General features: G+C 40.2%; 1 protein-coding gene across 2 annotated transcripts in view; it reads left to right on the plus strand.

The window, feature by feature from the left end:
• The window catches only part of atxn10 (ataxin 10), a 154,150-nt gene that overhangs the window by 100,350 nt on the left and 31,259 nt on the right, over positions 1-22,541 (plus strand). The window contains exon 11 of one of the 2 annotated variants that reach the window (XM_078416841.1): positions 12,997-16,078. The exons of the other annotated variant lie outside the window; for it this stretch is intronic. Within the exon in view, the coding sequence (XP_078272967.1) occupies positions 12,997-13,181 (185 nt within the window). The 3' untranslated portion in view covers positions 13,182-16,078. Of the gene's footprint in view, positions 1-12,996; positions 16,079-22,541 lie in introns of those variants that run through there. 2 annotated transcript variants of the gene reach the window in all.

A 22,541-nucleotide genomic window follows, 5' to 3' on the forward strand; every position in this document is an offset into this window, starting at 1 on the left:
GGCCCTTATGGCTAAAGGGATCAGGGGGTATGGAGAGAAGGCAGGTACAGGATACTGAGTTGGATGATCAGCCATGATCATATTGAATGGCGGTGCAGGCTCGAAGGGCCGAATGGCCTACTCCTGCACCTATATTCTATGTTTCTATGTTTCAGCAACTATGAACCTCTATGGACTGACTGTCTTGGGTTGTACTATGGTTTTTTGCACTAGCATTATGGTTATGAATTAATTCTTATTTTTAAAGAAATGTGCAATCCATGTGCATTGCATTTAAGGCCCGGTAAAGTTGCTGCAAGTAAGAATTTCATAGTTCCATTGTCGGTGCACTTGACAATTAACCACCCCTGACTCTTAAACCTTTGTCCTCTAATACTTTCCTTTCAAAAAAAAAATCACTCCAAAAAGTCAATGTTTTTATTAGAATATTTATCTCTAGCTTTTTTGAAATGGTTTTGAAATGGAACCAAACAGATATAATTAGAGACAGAAGAGAAAATGTCTGGTGCAAAAGGCACTGATAATTCTGTTCTATTTGTTGGATGCCAAGCCCAGGATTCTGAGATGGGCTGAGGCCCTTCAGTGAAATCTTAATAAAGATAAAGTCTCAAAAAACAACCAGATAAATGTAATAAAAGATTTTGAATGCTTCCATCGACTCGTCCACAAAACATAACAGTGAAATGTTACCATGCTGGAGTAACTCAGTGCAACAAGCACTCTGTCCTGCTGAGTTACTCCGGCATTTTGTGTCTATCTTCGGTGTAAACCAGCGTCTGCAGTTCCTTCCTACACGAATGTTACCATGTTTTGTTTTTCTCATGGAAAATTGTCCAGGAAATCAGTTTTAATGTTAAATTGATGAGATAAAAATGCAAGGTAATGAACAAGTTGTTTCTCTGGATGTGAACTGTTTGCCGTGCAGAAACATGGAGTGAACAAAATCTCGTTACTCTTCATCACATCTCTGTCCTAAATTTCACAAGTAGATGGAAATTGTGACTTGTAATTTGAGTTGCATATTTTTTGATAAGAAAACACAATTCAGCATTTGCTTCATTCTGATGAAGTAAGCTATGTTTATTTGTGGAACTGATCTAAGCAGCACTATTCCATGGAACATGTCTGTGAAACTACAGAGCTGCTCATCCTTTTACGTGCTTTTTGTGTAATTTCAACAGGTTTTATTCTTCAAATCACAATCTCTGCAGATAAAAAGTAGCATTTCTTTAGAGTATAAGATATAATACTAAATATAGTATATAAATATAATATTTATAAATATATTGTATTATGTATTGGTCATCACATTGTGGCATGCCAGATTATGCACAAATATTGATGTCAAATACCAAATGGTTTCTTGATGATGCTAAATTTTCTGGTTTACCACGCATTCTTCTGGTTCACTGGATTGTTCAGTGAATAGGATATTGCTCGGTTCATGGTTTTGAGACTGTCTTTAGACTTTGACTTCAGATATACAGCATGGAAACAGGCCCTTTGGCCCATGGAGACCACACCTACCAACGATCACCCCACACACTAGCGCTATCCTACACACCAGGGACAATTTACAATTTACAGAAGCCAATTAACCTACAAACCTGTATGTCTTTGGAATGTGAGTGGAAACCGGAGCACCCGGAGAAAACCCACAAGGTCACAGGGATAACGTACAAAACTCCATACGGACAGCACCTGTAGTCAGGATCGAAACTGGATCTCTGGTGCTATAAGTTAGCAACTCTACTGCTGCACCACTGTTCCTCCCTGTCATTGATAGATAACACGATTAGGTCAGTAAACTGGTCATACAATTAGGGCATCATAGTGGTGCGGCTGGTGGAGCTGGTGCCTCACAGCGCCAGAGTCCTAGGTTTGGATCCTGACCTCGGGTGCTGTTTGTGTGGAGTTTGCACACAGAGGCAGCACTCCGTGGGTTTCCTTCGGGTGCCGTGGTTTCCTTCCACATCCCAAAGACGTGCGGGTTTGTAGATTCATTGGACTCAGTACATTGCTCCTAGTGTGTAGGGAGTGGATGAGAAAATGGCATAACGTAGAATTTGTGATTGATGGTCAGTGTGGACTTGGCAGGCTGAAGGGCCTGTTTCCAAGTTCTGTAAACTAAATTGTAAACATAGTAAGCCAAAAACAAAATCATGGACTTGTAATGTGAGTCTTGCATGATGCAAGTTCTATTCAGAAGTGTATACTCCTTTACAAATCATCATGTTCAGGCAGTTAACTTCTGAATGCTCAACCGAGTGTGAATGTAAATTCTTATACTTGACTACAAAGTTTCACCTGTTTAATTGTGTCATTTGATTATTTCACCAAACAGTTCACTGTTCCATTTCAAAACTTTTTGAAGAAAAAAAACCACACACCTACAGAAATCAGGACAACAAATAAGATATTTATTTCACCAGCATAGAGTGGGTATGTGATAGGGTCATCCATGATTTCTCTTCAAAGATAGAGAAATTGTGCATGATGGAACTATATTTAATTACCTTCCAGATGAGAATTGTTGATATATTTTAAACCAATCAAGATGGCAGTTAATAAGATAATCATCGATATGCAAATATATATTTTCAGATGGAATACCTTTTTTAGTAGGTTAGATCAATCATGATTATTTAAAATGTTATGCAATAAGCTTCAGATATTTGATCAAATGCCAGTAATGAAGATTATGATCTTCATTTGGCCTCCCACATGTTGAGGAAATCTTAATGTTTGCTTTGACTTCCGTTTTATTGTCTTGAATATATGTAATTGTGGTGAAGGATGAACTGAACGTTACGCTGATGAAGGGTATTGACCCTGTGGTTAAAGTGCACATTGTCAGGTTTTATTAAAGGGTATTTTTATACATTTTGGTTTCACCATGTATAAACTACAGCTGTGTTTATACATCGTCCCCCATTTCAGGGTTCCATAATTTTTGGGACACATGGCTTCACAGGTGTTTGTAATTGCTCAGGTGTGTTTAAATGCCTCCTTAATGCAGGTATAAGATAGCTCTCAGCACCTAGTCTTTCCTCCAGTCTTTCCGTCACCTTTGGAAACTTTTGTTGCTGTTTATCAACATGAGGACCAAAGTTGTGCCAATGAAAGTCAAAGAAGCCATTATGAGACTGAGAAACAAGAATAAAACTGTTAGAGACATCAGCCAAACCTTAGGGTTACCAAAATCAACTGTTTGGAACATCATTAAGAAGAAAGAGAGCACTGGTGAGCTTACTAATCGCAAAGAGACTGGCAAGCCACAGCTGATGTCAGAAGAATTCTCTCTATAATAAAGAAAAATCCCCAAGCACCTGTCCGACAGATCAGAAACACTCTTCAGGAGTCAGGTGTGGATTTGTCTATGACCACTGTTCGCAGAAGACTTCATGAACAGAAATACAGAGTCTACACTGCAAGATGCAAACCACTGGTTAGCCGCAAAAATAGGATGGCCAGGTTACAGTTTGCCAAGAAGTACTTAAAAGAGCAACCATAGTTCTGGAAAAAGGTCTTGTGGACAGATGAGACAAAGATTAACTTATGTCAGAGTGATGGCAAGAGCAAAGTATGGAGGAGAGAAGGAACTGCCCAAGATCCAAAGCATACCACCTCATCTGAGAAAAATGGTGGTGGGGGTGTTATGGCCTGGTGATACAACTGCATGATGGTAGTGGCATAATGAATTCTGAAGTGCATAGACACATCCTATCTTCTCAAGTTCAAACAAATGCCTCAAATCTCATTGGCCGGCTGTTCATTCTACAGCAAGACAATGATCCCAAACATACTGCTAAAGCAACAAAGGAGTTTTTCAATGCTAAAAAATGGTCAATTCTTGAGTGGCCAAGTCAATCACCCGATCTGAACCCAATTGAGCATGCCTTTTATATGCTGAAGAGAAAACTGAAGAGGACTAGCCCCCAGAACCAGCATAAACTAAAGATGGCTGCAATACAGGCCTGATAGCGAAACACCAGAGAAGGCACCCAGCAACTGGTGATGTCCATGAATCGCAGACTTCAAACAGTCATTGCATGCAAAGGATATGCAACAAAATACTAAACATGACTACTTTAATTTACATGACATTGCTGTGTCCCAAACATTATGGTGCCCTGAAATGGGGGGACTATATATGGGGGGGACTGCTGTAATTTCTACATGGTGAAATCAAAATGTGAAAAAATGGTCTTTATTAAAATCTGACAATATGTATTTTAACCACATTGTGATTTTTTTCTATTATAAATCACAAATTTTGGAATACAGAGGCAAATAAATAAATGATGGGTCTTTGTTTCAAACATTATGGGGGGCACTGTATTAATCCTTTTCTGAATGTTAATTCCTATGGTTGACAAGTGCATGGCTTTGAACAGATTTCTGAGTGTTTCAAGGATGAGAACCCCTATTATCTCCTTTAATAATTGGACAAAATGTCCAGATGTGCTGGCAATACCCACATCCCAAGAAAAAAATGATTTTGTGCTAAAGAGTTTATCATTGACTCTTTTCTCGTACTACTCTTTAAACTAAACTTAGCTGCATTTTATAGCTTCTGTCTTCTCCCTAACGATTGTAATGTTGAACATATTTACTCCCTTAACTCATCAACACCCGAGGATATGTGCTGAAGGTTATCAAGTGCATTTGGTTCAGGATAGCTAGTGTTCTGCATACTTTCCTTTAATTTTTCATAAAATGTCAACAATAATGGATTATCACTACTTAGATTGATAATAACAGTTCTACTACTGTTTATGACAGAGAAGATCTTTCTCAATACTTTACAGATATTTCTGGTTTAAACTTTTAAAATCCTCAATTGCTGCAAACTTGCTTACATTTCCATTAAATCATTCCTTTGTTACCCAGCGTGTTACCTTATGTATAACCTATATTTGTGTGTTCTTAAAAGCACAAAAAAAAATATTTAGCTGGTAAATTGGAAAGGCCAGTCTGGTGAAAAAAATTAGCAAAGCTAAATTCAAACGCTAAACTCAGATTTCTACACCAGACCTCATGTTAAAGCAGACTTAAGTATTAGTCGTCTAAGACCAGTTTTACAGCATTCCCCAAAAACATTGTATAAACCTTCTCACATAGTTGAAAGCATTTGTGAAGATAGCCTTAAGAAATGCTGCCATTTTCTATAATTGCCTTTCCTCTGGGGCATTCCTGTTTTTTCCATATTCTCAAGTCTTGAGCCTCAGACTGTAAAAAAAAAGTGGAACCTTTGATGAGGCTTTAAAAGTTGGAAATAAATACTACAAAGTGTGGTGCAAGAAGTAGAAGCTGCGCCACTGATAGTCGGAAAATATTTAATTTCAGCGATCAATCATCATAAGTCTGTCTGGTATGAGTTTGACAAGTAGGATTGTTTGTTTTCCTTACACTGCTTAATCCAGTTAAACCTTCCTCCTTTATATTTGCAAGTGCTCATTGCAAGAGATGGTCCTCAGTTTGTTTGCATATTTTTTTGAATTCGGCTTAATATTTTGTAAAAGCTAAATCAGCATATTGAATGCTTTTGAAATGTGAGTTTTTTTTGTAGCATTTAAGTTTTGGACGTAAACCAAGTCAATTAGATACCAGCAGTGAAGACACAAGGGAATGCAGATGATGGTTTACAAAAAAAGGCACAACATGATGAAGTAACTCAGCGGGTCAGGCATCAATGCTGGAGAACATGGATGGGTGGCGTTTTGCGTCAGGACTCTTCTTCAGTAGAAGGGTTCCGACCCAAAACATCACCTATCTACGTTCTCCAAAGATGCTGAGTTACTCCATCACTTTGTGTCTTTTTTTGGGCTATAAGTAGTGAACTTTACAAGACCAAGAACATGTGGCTAAATTCATTAGGGAGAGTTGTACCCGACAAGTGTAGAATTTTGGTTAGATTTGCCTTCGATGTGCAGTTTTTTTTCCTGTGGGGAGAAACAACTTTTACCTCTACTTTTACACACCCGAAAAGAAAAGACATCAGCCGAATCAAATTAATAGTCTCCAATTTTAATTAAGGTGAACCTTAGCAGTGCCAATACAGAGGCAGTAGCTGTCAGGTGGTGAGAGGAAACTTGTTCATAGAGTGTGGAAACAGGCCCTTCTGGCCAAGTGTGCCCACAAGCCCATGCAACCTGTTGGGGGTTTTGGTGTTATCCTGATTACTTCCAGGAGACCTTTGGAAAGGCAGTATGAAGAATCAGTTCTCCATCCCTGGAACTATCCAGAGATTTTAGAGGTTGAGTCTGGAGGAAGCTTCCAATCCAAAACATTGTCCATTTCTTCCACAGATGTCGTCTCACCTGCTGAGTTCCTCCAGCACTTTGTGTTTTGCTCAAGAACTGCAGTTCCTTGTGTCACAGGGATTATGCTTTCCAGAGTGTGCTTTTTATCTAGTTTGCACATACAAATAGAAATCTATCTTGTTTACATTATCAATTTTAAAGAAACAACTAAATGAGTGATGTGATACTTGTATTCATTCGAATGAGCAAATGCATTCACTGGGATTAAATTTCTCCAGAGAGCAAATGATTTTAGGTCAGTCTGAAGAAGGGTCTCGACCCGAAACGTCGCCCATTCCTTCTCTCCTGAGATGCTGCCTGACCTGCTGAGTTATTCCAGCATTTTGTGATTAGGTCACTGTTGTATCATTTTTGTTGCATCATTCAACTTCTTCCATCTTTCATTGGAATCATAACTAGTTTTGTGAGACAAGAGCCAGCTGACAAGATAAGGTAACAGATAAGACCAGATCAGTTTCTGTTTTAAGCATTCTTGTAATTTTGAGGATACTTTCTTTTAATGCCGAGTTTTCTTTTCTGCATGGGAACAGGTGCGGTGAACTAACTATTCCATCATCATCATCTTCAGCGTGAAGCTCTTGTGCAAAATTATTTATCGGTATGTTAGTCAGTATCACTTGCATTTTACGTCCAGCATAACATTGTTTGGCTTATCACCTCCCACCTTAAATCTGGTTTGTAAATGTGCAATGTCATGTATCTCGTTGTGACTAAAACATCAGTTTAAAGCTAACATTTTCCTATTCTCCCCTCGTTCACTGTTCTAATTGTGACTGAGAATGTTGTTACTCTGGGAACTTTAGACACATTGTTTAAATTAAACTGGGTGCCACGAAAATGGCAGCAATTAAACATTTGCTGTGCATAGTTTGTCGATGCTGCTGCAGCTCTTTCCATACACTTCAATCACGTGAAAGAACAGAAAAGGCGGACTTTCATAGCTCAGTGGTCACAGTGTGTATTTCATACCTTTTGTCCTTCAGTGCCATTTCACCAGCATCACAATGTTATTAAGCAGTGGAGCATAATTAGGCAATGCACTCGAAATAAGAATTAAGTTAATCCTAGAGTAGCCTTTGTATTGATAGCTATGCTTTAATAATGAATTCTATGAGCAATACAACCCATGACTGAATTTGCTTGAATTCAGTCTGCTGATACGATGACAATTTGGAGGAACAGTCAACAATCAGTCCCTTTCTATTCTGTCACTGTCTCTGCTATACTATTTGTCATTAGTAATTTTAATTATTGCAAAACATAGAACAGTACAGCACAGAAATGGGCCAATGATGTCTATGCTGACCATAATGCTAATTCAAACCAATCACACCTGTCTGTACATGATGTACATAGTCTACATCCATCCATCCCCTGCCTGTTCATGTGCCTTTCTATAAACCTCTTAAAGGTTATATCTGTCATATCTGCTTCCATTACCTTCCCTGGCCGCACATTTCAGACACCCACCACTCTGTGTTTAAGAAAAACGTGCCCCACAAATCTAATTTCCCCCTCTCATCTTAAATCTATGTCCGCCAGTTTTTGACTTTTCCAGACTGGGGAAAAGACACTGACTATCTATCCTATCAAAGCCTCTCATAATTGTATATATTTCTTACGTCGTCCCTCTGCTTCCGACACTCCAGAGAAAACAATTTAGGTTTATCTGACCTCTCCTTATTGCTGATGCTCTGTAATGCTGGCCACATCCTGGTGAGTCTCTTCCACACTTTCTCCAAAGTCTCTGCATGCTTGTACTTTCATAAGATCATAGGTGATAGGAGCAGAATTAGGCCAATCGGTCTAAGTCTACTCCGTCATTCAATCATGGCTGATCTATCTCTCCCTCCTAACCCCATTCTCCTGCCTTCCCCCCATAACCTCTGACACTACGTCCGTGACCAGAACTGCACATGGTACTCTAAATAAGGCCTAACTAAAGTTTTATATAGATGCAACATGACTTCACAACTTTTACTCCTTAATGCTCTGACTGTTAAAGGCAAATACGCCCTATGCTTTCTTTACCACCTTGTCTACTGTATCACCGCTTTCAGGGAGCTATTGAATCCCAAGATCCCTCTGAATGTCAATGCTCCCACATTTACTGTATTTGTTCCTCTTACATGTTCCAAAGTGCAACATCTCGGATTGGATTTTCAGAAGGCTTTGGTAAGGTGCCACACATGAGGCTGTTAAATAAGATAGAAACCTTTGGCGTTAGAGGCAAGATAACAGCATGAATAGAAGATTGTCTGACTGGCAGAAGGCAAAGAATGGGAATGAAGGGGGCCTTTTCTTGTTAGCTGCCTATAATTTCCCGGTTTGTCCCAGTTGCCCTTCTTAAACAAAGGAACAATATTGGCTATTTCCAGTCCTCGCCGGTGATTAAAGGGGATCCAAAGATTTCTGTCAGAGCCCCACTAATCACTTCTCTTGACTCCTTCACTCACCTGAGATAGATCGCATCTGACCTTGGACTTATCCACCTTAATGTTCTTAAAAAGACCCAGCACCCCCACCTCCTCCTTGATGTCAACATATCCCAGAATATCAACATACCCCTCCCTACCTCATTATCCTCCATGTCCTTCTACTCTGTGACTACTGATGTGATTCTACAATTCATTAATAAATGAACTGAAAAGAGAGGGAGACATCACTAAATCCAGGCACTTTGAAAACACCAGATTTTATTGAGATAACCCCTTTGTTTATAGACTCTGTGGCTAATTTGTTCATCTTGTTCCATTGCACCACCTTTGCACATAACAAGACTTAACCTTAGCACATAATCCCTCATGTGGCAACTTTCTTTAGCTCTGAGATGAAGAATTTATTGTTGTAGAATGGGGTTACATTTCTTTCCTGATTGTCAGCTTTCCCGAACATCGCCCTCTCGATGTGCTTGTGATTTTAGATCCCCTTTCAGCCACAGTGTATTTGTATGCAATGAACAAAAGAGCCATTTAAGTTGATGGTTAAGAGTTCTTTTATAGTTTTTGCATGAATATGGATTGTAATCTCCCTAAATAGTAGCTCACAGTAACAGAACCAAAACAAGAAAATTCTCTTTGATGAAGTAGCTTCCTACGTGTCCTAAATCACAGCCTGCATTAGCAAACTGTAACCAAATGTGCCCTCAATTGGGGGGATTAATTAATGTTCTTCTGTTAGATTTATCTATTTTTTGTTGCTGTGATACCGACAGGTTTAAATCATTAACAGTATTGGCAGCCAAGATTTTTTTGGCTTCTACGTGCAACTCCCTCTCTGAGCATGAGAGCAAACCGTTTCCATGGTATTTCATTATTCTAAGATTGAAGGTTGGCTACACTGTTTCGCCAATGGCTTCTAACGTGAGTCAAATGTATGGAGCGTACATTTTTCTTTAAAAGTATTTGTTGCTTGCCATTTGTGTTGTGACCATATTTCCGTTTAAAGTATAGATGCCTTTCCTTGGAGACAGTCTTGGGCATTCCATACTTTTTTCTTATGTGTCTTTCCCGCGTGGCTATCAAATGGCAAAATCTCATCCATTCTTGCCAAAGAGCTATTGTAAATAGAATATGACTTGTTTATTTTTTTTGAATAAGAGCATTAAATGAAACCTTGATCCCACCAGCCTCGAACTCTTGTGTATTTATTCCATTCTGCAGAGTGGAAACAAACAGGATCATGGCCTGGCTTGCAGTAACCGTGGAAACATTAGTAGCTTTTCATAAGGCTCAGTATACAATGAGGTGCTCAAGTGTCAGAAGGATTAGGGATTTTCTTTACAACGGTGCTTTACTTTTTCCCTGTCACTGAGCAGATGAATAAGGGGTAATGTGAACATTAGCTTGAACTTCCTTTAATCTCTTGTAGAGCTTGTGTCCTTCTGGTGTTGCTCGCAGTGATCCAGGAGTCTGCTTAATGCAGTGCTTTAACAAGCAGCTTCATGTCTATTCATGATGTGCTTTGTGGAAGCACAGATGTTTAAAATGGGAAGAAAAATGATTGCAGTGTTTGGACTTCTAAATAAAATCAATCAAAGTCTATTTGGTAATTGGTAAAAACATAGTCTTGTTTCTATGCTGAATTTCTGCACGTCTTTATATTAGTTCAGTGGCGCAGCCGTAGAGCTGCTACCTTACAGCGCCAGAGACCAGGGTTCGATCCTAACTACGGGTGCTGTCTATACAGACCTTGTACATGCTCCCTGTGACCACTTGGGTGCTCCAGTTTCCTCCCGCACTCCAAAGACGTACAGGTTTGTAGGTTAATTGGCTTTGGTGAAATTTTAAATTGTCTCTAGTATGTAGGATAGTGCCATTATATGGGGTGAACGCTGGTTGGCGCGGACTAGGTGGGCCAAAGGGCCTGTTTCCACGCTGTCTCTAAAGTCTAGTAGACTCAGTTGCCGAACTGTTGCATGATTTGGATACAAAGTGTTGGTGTAACAGCGGGTTAGGCAGCATCTTTGGAGAATGTGGATAGGTGACTTTTCGGTTCAAAACCATTCTTCAGATGCTGCCTGACCCGCTGAGTTACTCCAGCACTTTGTGTCCTTTTGTATAAATCAGCATCTGCAGTTCCTTGTTTCTACAGTTCCTATAATTTCACTGGCATGTTTAGTTATTGTTTTTGAAACTTTACTGTTCTGCGGGAAGTGAATAAAGCTCTAGAGATGCAAGCTTTCAGAAATGAAAGTGAAGTCAATGCTGGAAAAGGGAATCAGTTCCTGCAATGATCCATTTTTTATGGAAGAAGACTAGTTGAGACACTGGAACCTGGAGCTGCCCATAGTTGGTAGGTTCTGTCCAGCTCAAAAGTTAAATCAGTCGGGTAGCAATAATATTTGTGTTACTGATAAAGAGGCACATGCAGTTTTATGTATTTGCTGACGTCACTCATTGAAGGTATAATTCACAGATGTAGAGGTGAGAGTCAAGGGTGTTTAATTTAGAGATTTTAGATTTAGATTTAGAGATACAGCGCAGAAACAGGCCCTTCGGCCCACCGGGTCCGCGCCGCCCAGCGATCCCCGCACATTAACACTATCCTACACACACTAGGGACAATTTTTAATTTTTTTTAAATATTTGCCCATCCAATTAACCTACATACCTGTACGTCTTTGGAGTGTGGGAGGAAACCGAAGATCTCGGAGAAAACCCACGCAGGTCACGGGCAGAACGTACAAACTCCGTACAGACGGCGCCCGTAGTCAGGATCGAACCTGAGTCTCTGGCGCTGCATTCGCTGTAAGGCAGCAACTCTACCGCTGCGCCACCGTGCCGCCCTTGGTACACATAATTGTCATATGTGTACCAAGAACGGAACAAATAAATTCTTACTTGCAGCAGCATAACTGGTCTGTAACACAATACACATAGATAATAAACAAAACCTAATAAATTAATTAAACACCCAAATACTTCTGCAAAAAAAAGCCAGAAGTCCTGTGTGCAACCCAACGCAGTCCATGGTTCATCGATTAGTATTGTATAGTGCTTAAGAGGCTAGTGGTTGTTGGGGATGCCTGACTCTCCCATCTCTGGAGCTTCTTGGAGAAGATCAGATATCATTCCTTTCTATTGTAACTTTGCATTTTCTGGGGCTGTTTGCATTATTCACAGTGCCAGCTATCTTCAGCCGTTGATCAAAATAAGCACCATGGAATTCAGAGGGCCGACTTAGCAGAAGGGCGGCACTTTTATTGCCCTTCACTCATTGTGCAACATAATTATCGACGTGAAATCCATACCAAAACAAATTGTTGTTCAGCCTTAAATCAACCAAACATTTCTGATGTTGAGGTGCAGTGGTTCAGAACAACTGAAGAACTCAGACTTTCTGCGTTAAAAATGTCAGAAGTGTACTGTGATCAACTCATCAAGGCAATTCTTATAATAATAATATATTCCTTTATTCGTCCCACACCTGGGAAATTTACAGCGCCGGGGAAATTTACATTCAGTGCATTCCTCTACGGAGGCTTACTGTGAGAGCTTGAGTTTGACCCAATCTCATTGAAGCTGGTACACAGAGCATTGGGGAAACAATTAGGGATTTTGAAAACTCATCCTTTGTACCTGTATGATTTAATTAGCAAAAATTAAAACCTGTTACAAGTTCTGGATATTCAGATAATCTTTAGTTTGAGATGAGCCCATCCATCTGATAACACATTTCTTTATATTTAAAGTTTTTTTCTCCCATTCCTCCACTGAAAAGACATTCAGTGGAATCACTTGGATCTACTTAATAGTCCAGTGAATCGCGATAAATCATCTTCGACTTTCTGCATGCATATCTTGAAATACTTATTCGCACATCTAGAAGAAATATACATATGCAAAATGAGGAATGCAGTGATGAACAGGTCCATTCAAAGGGCCGCCATTATATTGCAGATCACCAAAATGTTCCTTGTCTCTTATAAGGCTGTCACATACAATTTGCAGAGAGAAAAAAGTTTGCTTGCTCACCTTTCGATATTAATGGACGTGATCTTGTCTGATAAGCCACAAGATTTGGTAATTGGAGATTTTGTATTGAGTCCATTGAGTCTGAACTGCCATTTGTAAAATGTGTTTTGAGTCAATGATAGAGTTACCAATATATCAATTAAATAATTTCAAATCTGCATCAATCTACTATTCCTTAACTTTGTGCAACATAGTTGTGAGCCAGTGGGCAGTTTTTACCATCCGAATCCTTACTGAGCAGAACACAGAGAATCAAGAGGTGATATCCCAGATGGTACGCCAGGGAGTTGCAGATAATGCGATGCTTGATAGCATGGGATTGCGGGTTGAAGACCGAAATGGAAAGCTGCACGTAAAGTCGCAGGAAAAGTGTGAATAATTGCGTGGAGTGAAGCATTTGTTCGAAAACATTATCACGGTGGATCTACTGATCTATTTTTCCAGTCGTTTGGCACACGAAGAGAAGGCAAACGATCAAGATGAAAGGAAAGCAGCGATGGAAAATGGTTCTTTGTTTAAAATACACAATGTTATTTATTATTCTCTAGATTGTCATCAGTCTGGATCAAGAGTCTCGCTGTACAATGATATGCAGGTTAAGGCTGACTAGTGATAAGAATATTAACTGTAAAAGAGAATAGTTGCCTTCAGCATATCCTGCATTGAAATCTGATTATGCAACGATAAATTGCTCTGAATTATGCATCAGCCAACATCAAACGTGGGTATATATTAAAATTGATTCGATTTTCTTCAAACAATTGTCAGACAATAAAATCTTGCTCATTTTACAAAGAAACTGATGAAAGAATTCTGGGGTTTAATGTGGAAGGCTAAATCGGAGGAATTATTTGGTGGGACATGAATTTGTAGGGAAATGTTAGCAGTCAAATCCGCACTAAATATTTAACCAGTAAATCGGAATTAAATTATATTTGATGATCCCCAAGAATCAAACGCTATAATCATTCACATTTCCCTTTATAAGCATGATTTGTTTATAATTATTGGGCACAAATGCATCCACTTATAATTATTCAAAGTCTTTCAACTCTGTATTGTTTACTCCAGTGTTAATAACTGTTGCCTATATTGAAATATATCTGATGGTGTATTGAAATATAGTCATGCTAAATCCCATATTTTAAGCCATGTAAAGGGAGGAAGGAGAATTCCAGCAGCTGTGTCTACAAATCAGCTTGAGGTGAGTAACAAAGCCTTGCCATTGTCTGAACTGCTGACAGTTCAATGTGTAAAGGAGCACTGGATAGTTAACTATTTTTCAGGTCTACAGTTTAAGATGTTGCTGTAATTACACAGAAGAGTTGGAACAGAGAACCTGAAATTACTAATAATGATGGATGCAAAATAGACAAGGTTCTCAGTGGGTATTTTAAGAGGACAGTGCATGTCCCTCATTTGAATCGTTGCCACCATTAGCTCTTCTCGCTTTCCAAATCGCACTAAACCCCTCCTTCACTGTTGCTCGTTGCTTTTGCTTCTGCCTCCCCCTCACCTTTACACCACTCTCGCTCACATTGTGCCTCAGCCTCCAACCTCTGCATTTGCTCATCTCCACCACCTATTCTCACCCACTATGATTGACCTTATACTCTGAAGGGAGCATGATATCGGTGGCTTGGAGTCATCTACCACACCAAACCTGCGAAAAGTATTGTTCTATTTGAGAGAAATCTACCGGTGGAGAGAAATAGAATCAGAGGCTAGGAAACAAAGTATGGACAAACAAATATCAGTGGACTGTTTTGCTGAAGGTGCATTTTGGGATGACCGTCATTCTGAAGAAAATGGAAGGACATTTTCAATTAGATCTACCTTAGGTCTTTGTTCTCCCCAGTCTTGTGATTGATGACCATTGAGGAAGGACCCCACCTTAAGGTGTCATCACTGATACAGATATCAATGCTTGCCTTTCTGTAGCCAGTGCCATTTCCGACTGTTTAACCATTCGCCTTTGGAATGAGCACGGCATATTTCTCAAAACCAAGGCTGTCGTACTGTTTGTGCCACCACATCTTAAAGCCTGATAGACTGCTCCGTTGTACTCCTGACGTGTCTTGTAGATAGTGCAAACGCTTTGGGAGATCAACACACGAGTTACTCTCCACAGGATCCACTGTCTCTGACCTCTTATGGCACCATATTCATGGCTGATAAGGTTGATGTTTCTGGTTATTGGTAAACCACCCCCCCCCCCCCCCTGCCCCATAGATGTTGATGGTGCAATGTGCAGCCTAGCCCCAAGGGACAAAGTTACTGGCACATAACCTGCAAAATTGCTGTTTGTGATTTTGAGTGACACTAAATAAAAATCATTGCTGAATTATCAAAAAGGCTTGTTCTGTCAATAGACAACTGAGTCAACGGTGTGGTGTTTCTAGAATTATTTACAATTTATTTGGATCGTACCATATAGTTCTCAGATGAATGAGACCCCAGACTGTATTCTCAGCCCCTTGCTCCCGGTACATTCACAACTGTGCTGTCAAATACTGATGTAATTCCATGTACAAGTTTGCAGATGACGGAGCCATTGTAGGCCAGATCACAAACAATAGTGATAGAGAGTACAGGAAGGGGATAGCAGTAAAGTGATCAGTAACATTATGTCAAAACAACATCTTCCTCAATATCCAAAATGCAAAAGAGATGGTCTGTTCAATGGTGCTGAAGTGAAAATAGTCGAGAACTTCAAATTCCTAGGTGTAAATATCACCAACAATTTGTCCTGATCCAACCACATTGATGCTGTGACCAAGAAAGCACACTAAAGCTTCTACTTCTTCAGAAGGCTAAGGAAATTTAACAAGTCAACTTACCAATTTCTACCGATGCACCACAGAAAGCATCCCATCCAGATGCATCACAGCTTGGTGTGGCAACTGCTCTGCCCAAGACTGCAGGAAATTGCAGAGAGTTGTGAACACAGCCCAGTCCTTTGCATGAATCAACCACCCACCCAACTATCAACTCCATCTATACTTCACGTTGCCTTGGGAATTCAGCCAACACAAGGACCACTCTTTGTTTCATCTGGTCATTTACTCTTTTGCACTACCTGATGTACTTTTGTATGGTATGATTGGCCTGGATTGTCCACAAAACAAAGTTTATTTTCAGTAAATCAATAATAAACCAAGATCAATATGTCAGAGAAGTAAGAGATGCAGTGTTCATTTTCTGTAATTGTAATGAAATCTGGAAAATTCTTTATTTGATGTATCATTTCCTCAAAAACTCTTACCGATTTTAAATAGAACAATAATATTTGAATACTATTTGACAATGAAAATTTTCATTGCAATATTTAAAGCTCTGTCAAATTTAACCTAATGTAGGAACTGGAAAGTTAATCAAATTTTACACTTAGTATTTGCAATGTTTGATATTTGAAGCATACAAACTGTTTAAAATATAAATGTTCTTAAACAGTCGGACCGGTTCCTGTTCATTAAAACCATGGTAAAAAGCTCATGTTGTTTTAATGTGTACCAAGGCATCTTTCAAATATTTTTGATCTAAAATGACTTCAAACTACCACCATTGCAAATTGTAGCAGAATCTTTCAGAGATATTCTAAAATCACACTTTTTTGTTGCTTTGATAAATGAATCACCTTCAGCCATAAATGCGAGCTATCTCCTAAAGCCCTGGGGGAGTGTACACCTCCTCTGCCTCATGTGTGATAAATTGTGTGAAAGACCCTCACCTTAACCGTGTTCTGCTGCGTGTTTCGACAACCATCTCTGCCTTCTGTTATGTTTAGTGCACTGCAAATATTGAGGGGTTTTCATCATCTATGTTGGAAATGCTCGGGTGCAGGCACCTAATGGGAATGCTGGCCTGAGACATTCAGCAGAAATCAAAAGGAAAGATTGAAATAAAAGCAAAATGTGGCAGAAATTCAGGTCTAGCCACTTTGAAAGGCAAAACCGAATGTTTTGGGTGTGGAGCTTTGATCAGAACTGAAACCTAAAAGATGAAACCTTTTTTCAAAGCTGGTTCAAATGAGGGGTTGTATCTTGTATCCTATTCTCTTGAAAAGCTGTGCATCTCATGTTATGCACTTACAATGCACTCATTAGCCTTGGCGATTAAGAATGATTGAGGGTGAAATTATTTCAGCAATGCGGATATAAGAGAGGTAAGCGAGTAATGGGTAAGATTAAGGAGAAAGAAAAGGTTGAAGACCATAGCAGAAATATAGACCGTAGTGGCAGTGAAATGGTAGAATGTATAAGCGCAAAGATCGAGCAAGCTTGCTACACAGCAATGGGACGTTGGGATAAATAGACCAGTTCATGTGAGAAGATAATTATTTTTTGTGTTTAGAGTGATTATCTGTGAAAACATACAGCTAGGGGGTTGGCCACATTAGACTATTGCTTAATAATTCACTAATGTCCATCAAAGAGGACATTTTCAATCCTTACCAATATGTGGGAATGTTGTCACTGTTCCTTTCAAACACCGGATTGAACTTGGATACAAGCTTTGCAGTTGGGTTGTATATGACTCTAGACCCATTTCATATGGTTGACTCTTAACTGAACTCTGAAATTAATTTAGATATGGAACCTGTACATACCTGAAAGGCACAAGAGCTCTACTTAACTAAACAAAAATGCAGATTTGGACAGCTAGACATAGGAACGACCGTAAAACTAAAAAGAAAACATTCTAAGGGCAAACATTAGCACAGATCTTGGCAACTAAATGACAAAATCAAGTGCAATCTTTTCAAGTCTGAGAAAGCTACAAAGACATGTCATAATTGACATTTTTTATTACATTAGGAAACTGGCAGGGGTAATCAGTGATATAAGAAAATAACTGCAGATGCTGGTACAAATCGATTTATTCACAAAATGCTGGAGTAACTCAGCAGGTCAGGCAGCATCTCGGGAGAGAAGGAATAGGTGACGTTTGGGGTAATGGGGTAATCAGTGATATTGTTAATAAAAATAAGATGGCAGGCATGTTGAATAATCACACAGGGTTAGTATTTATAACAGTGGAAGTGAATGCAATCCCAAGAAAATCTTTCATTCTTTTGTTCTTTGTGCCTCCTCATAACTCCAGTTTCCCTCTCCCCCGACTCTCAGTCTGAAGAAGGGTCTCAACACGAAATGTCACCTATTCCTTTTCTCCAAAGATGCTGCCTGGCCCGCAGAGTTACTCCAGCATTTTGCGTCTATCCCAAGAAAACTAATATTGAATCAAGGGCAGAAGTCTGTCAAAATGAATATAACCAGATAAAAGTAGTGACAAAATAATGGTGCTAAAGAAAGCTAAATCCTCAGGACAAAATGCATTCCATCTCGGGTTTTTAAAGGATATGCTCTTTAAAGCATATGCTCTAGAATCCTATATTCTAAAGTTACCTCAATTCTTTTACTTGATAAAAAATTTAAGTGAATGTACCTGTCACTCCACCATTTAAGGAAATTAAGAGGAGGAAGTCATAGACCCATAGCGTCTGTTGCCAGTAAGCAATTGGAGTCTATAATTAAGGTGGACACATGAGAATTTTCAGCTGATCAAAACAATTCAACACGGATTTGTAAAGCAGCAGTCACACTAGAAGAGCTTGCTTGAATTCTAATGAGATTATTTAAATAGTTGGAATGACTATGCATATTAGGTTTTAGGGTTAAAGGAATCAAGGGATATGGGGGAAAAAAGCAGGAAGGGGTATTGATTTTAGATGATCAGCCATGATTATATTGAATGGCGGTGCTGGCTCGTAGGGCCGATGGCCTATTCCTACACCTATTTTTCTATGTTTCCATATAATGTGCAAGAATTTTATTTGCTCATTGCTTTGAATCTGGCTATTCACTGGAAGGGCAAGATATGTCCCCCTTTCTAATTGCTTTTGAACTGTGGCATCCAGCAACCGCAGTTAAATTCCACAGTTGCCATGGCGGGATTTGAACATGGGCCTTTGGATGGGTTAGTCTAGGCCTCTGGAGTGCTAACCGCATAATTTAACCACTCTGCCTCCATCAACACCACATTTCTACACTGAAGGCACAGCACTTTTTGAGAGTAGTTTTAAATAGCTCTGTCCCTGTCAGAAAGATAATAATTATTTTTTTGTTCACAATAGTCATCTCAAAAATATATTCTCGATGAGGCCAGGGGGCTGGCCATGTTGGGATTAAGTATCTTGATACTTGATAACGTCATTCATAAGAAACGATCAACGAAAGTTGAACTTACAAAGACAAATTTTTGATTTATTTAGGTTATTAACTGAGCAACAAGAGATGGAGAAAGAATAATGATCCAGGACGCCAACTGATAGAATTAATGCCATTTTTGATTTTACATCAACATCATTGCCTTGAGGTAAAAACTGGATGACAGTAATGAAACTATCCCTGGTCCACATGTCTTTTCACCATTTGCACCAAATCAATCCTTGATCTCTTTACCCCCACCACAATTTCCCCTCCCATAGTCATTCCACTTTTATCTGCCTCTTCTCTCCACCCCTTCACTCCTCCCTTTAATTCCCCACCCTTCACACCCCCCTCTCTCTCCCCTTTCCCTTCCCCCTTTCCCTTCCCCCTTTCCCTTCCCTTCCCCTTTCCCTTCCCCTATTCCTTCCCCCTTTCCCTTTCTCTTCCCCCCTTTGCTCCCCCCTTCTCTCCAATCCCTTCTCTCCCTCCCCCTTCCTTCCCTCCCTCCTGTGCCTCTCTTGCCACCTTCTCGTGTTTATTCCCTCCCCCTCAGAACAAACAATCTCCCAACCACTATAGCCATTTTCCACCCCATCATCTGTCTGAAACTGCAACAGACGTATTTAAGACTGGAGTTGTATTTGACCTCATGGTGAATTTTGGACCTTGTATCTACCTTACTTCTTCCGCCCTGCCTCATTCGGTGCCAATATCCTCCTCCATGCCTCTATCACCTCTGGGTTTTCATGAAAACATTCCTGTAAAATTCTTTGGATGGTTTACATGCCTTAAAGTATGTTACAATAATGCAGGTTGTTGTAGTATTTGTTTGCCACAAGGATCTGTGCTGTGCCACCACCATGCACCATGTTTTAGAATGGAACAGGCCCTTCAGCCCACAACATCTGTGCCAAGCATGATGCCAAGTTAAACTAGTTCTTTTTGCCTGCATATAATCCATATTCCTCCATTCCCTGCATATCCACACATGGCAGCTCAGTGGCACAGCTGTTAGAGTTACTCCTTCATAAGATGGCACAGTGGCACAGCAGTAGAGCTACTACTTCACAGCGCCAGAGACCTGGGCTCAATACTGACCACAGGTGCTGCATGTATGGAGTTTGCATATTCTCCCTGTGACAGTTTAGGTTTCCTCCAGGTACTCCGGTTTCCTCCCACTTCCCAAAGACGTACAGATTTGTAGGTTAATTGCCCTCTGTAAATTACCCATAGAGTGTAAGGAGTGGATGAGAAAGTGGGATAGCGTAGAATTAGTGTGAACAGGCAATTGATAGTTGGCATGGACTCGGTGGGCTGTTTCCATGCTGCATTTCTAAAACTAAAAGTAAAAACCTAAGTAAAAGCCTTTTCAACGCGACTATTGTATCTGCTTTCACCATCACCCTTGGAAGCGAGTTCCAGGCACGTACCACTCTCTGTGTAAAAAAAAACTTGTCCCGGACATCTCCTTTAAACATTCCCACTCTATCCTTAAAGCTATGCTCTTAGGTTTGCCATTTCCACCGTAAGATAAATACTCTGATTGTGTACCCGATCTATGCCTCATTATTTTAACAGGTCTCCCTTCAGCCTCAAAGCCCCAGAGAAAACTTCCACGTGGCTACAGCTTTAATAAGCCATTGACCAATCTTGCAATGCAGTGAACAGAGTTGGGACCAACTCTAGCAAGGTGGCTTTGGAGAGAAGTCAGCACAGATTTACCAGAAGGATATATGGTCAAGAGTTACATTTTTTTAAAGTCATTACGCAAACTATGTTACATAATTGGAAGACTGCAAAGTGATTTGTTTGAAGTTTTCTAGGCATTATGGAACCAAAAACAAACTAGAATTGGGTCCAGTAACGTGATCTAAACTTAGAGTCATGTCTTTCTAGACTTGTTGAGAAATATTTCCACAAAAGGTGGCAGAGGTTTGGAACACTTCTGATGTTTGGTCAATTGTAAATTTAAAATTTGCGATTGATAGTCAAAAGGTTTGCAGGTTATAATCAAAGGCAAGTACAGGGAGTTGGAAGACCAGCGTTTATAATCTCATTAAATAGTAGAACAGGCTTGAGGAGCGAAATTGCCTTAATTCCATTTCTGAAGCAGTTAATCCTGAAAACAAGGTTTGTTATGCTGCAATTTTTGCCGAGGTTGCTTCATAAAAGTGAATCCATTCCCTTTTAGCAGGGCAGTGCAAAATAATAAAACTGGTTAGAATGCCACATAAGAAACTGCATCTGTGCAAAGCAGTTGACCTTACTTATACCTTTGGGGTCTTGTAACAATAGGTTATTTCTTGCATTTTTGCATAGGCTTATTGCAAGCTGAATCCTGTCTGCAGAGAATTATTTGTCTTCAGGCACCCTGACTGTGACAGATTCCTAACCAAAAGCAAGTCTCACGCACATTAGGTTAATACAACTTAGCAGTTACGTGCTGCCCTTAAAAGAGAGCTTGCACTACAGATCATGGTGGATCCCCAATGCATTCATTGTTAAAAACCATTTGAAAAGTTATTTTTCTGTGACTTCATCCTTCTTAATCACCAGTGATAGTCATGTCCAAATTTTAAGAATATTTACTGATATATATTTCTTCTCCTTTGCCTCAATATTGTTTGTTCTGCTCCAGTTTGGAGGCAATGTATACTCAGTAACTCTATGACCATTGAGATACACTACAGTTGCCAAACTAAGGATTATGTGCAGATAGTTAACTGATGGTCTTGCCATCATGTTCAGCACAGATATTGTGGGCCGAAAGGCCTGATCTTGTGCTTCACTGTTCTATGTTCTTTCCTCTCCCTCAACCCCACTAAGAAATGATTACTGCAGAAGAAAGGCTAATATTCAGGCCTGCATGATTCTTTTTCATAAAACCTTAACTTCAAGGACTACTCAAGTTCTTAGACTGTTAAGAGAGAGGTAACATTCCCATGGGTGAAAAGACATGACAATGAGGTATTTTATTTCATTTTGGTGTATTATTGGAGGCATTTTTGTTTCACATTAAAAGATACACATGTCGAAGCTAATGCATTGTGCTGTTTTCCCTCAGCCTCTGCTAGAGATCAACGACCTTTACCGTGTCGTATCTCCGTTCGCGCTACGGCCTAACATCGTGGAGTCGGCGGCCTCCAGCTGGGATCGACCTTGAAGACTCCGGTCGCAGGGCCTGGACTTACCATCTCGGAGGCTTCGGCCGTGGGCCCTGCAGACCACAAAATCGGGAGCTCGCAGGTCCCTGGCTGGCGACCGGTTTTTGGGAGCTCCAGCCGTAGCAGCTTCGACCGCCCTGAAGCGCGAGGTACGATCGACCCGCTCGCAGGCCCTTCATCGCCCTGCGTGGCCTGGCCGCGGCACTTTCCATCGCCCGGTGGGGGCTCAGGACCTTCATCGGCCTGCTCGGCTTGGCCCTGGGACTTTCCATCGCCCGGTGGGGGCTTCAAAAAGTTGGGAGCCTCGATCACCTTGTGGCACCACGGGAGAAGAATGAGAAGGAGAAAAGACTTTTCTTTGCCTTC

Source organism: Rhinoraja longicauda, chromosome 20 (assembly GCF_053455715.1).
Source record: "Rhinoraja longicauda isolate Sanriku21f chromosome 20, sRhiLon1.1, whole genome shotgun sequence".
NCBI classification, from domain to species: Eukaryota; Metazoa; Chordata; class Chondrichthyes; order Rajiformes; family Arhynchobatidae; genus Rhinoraja; species Rhinoraja longicauda.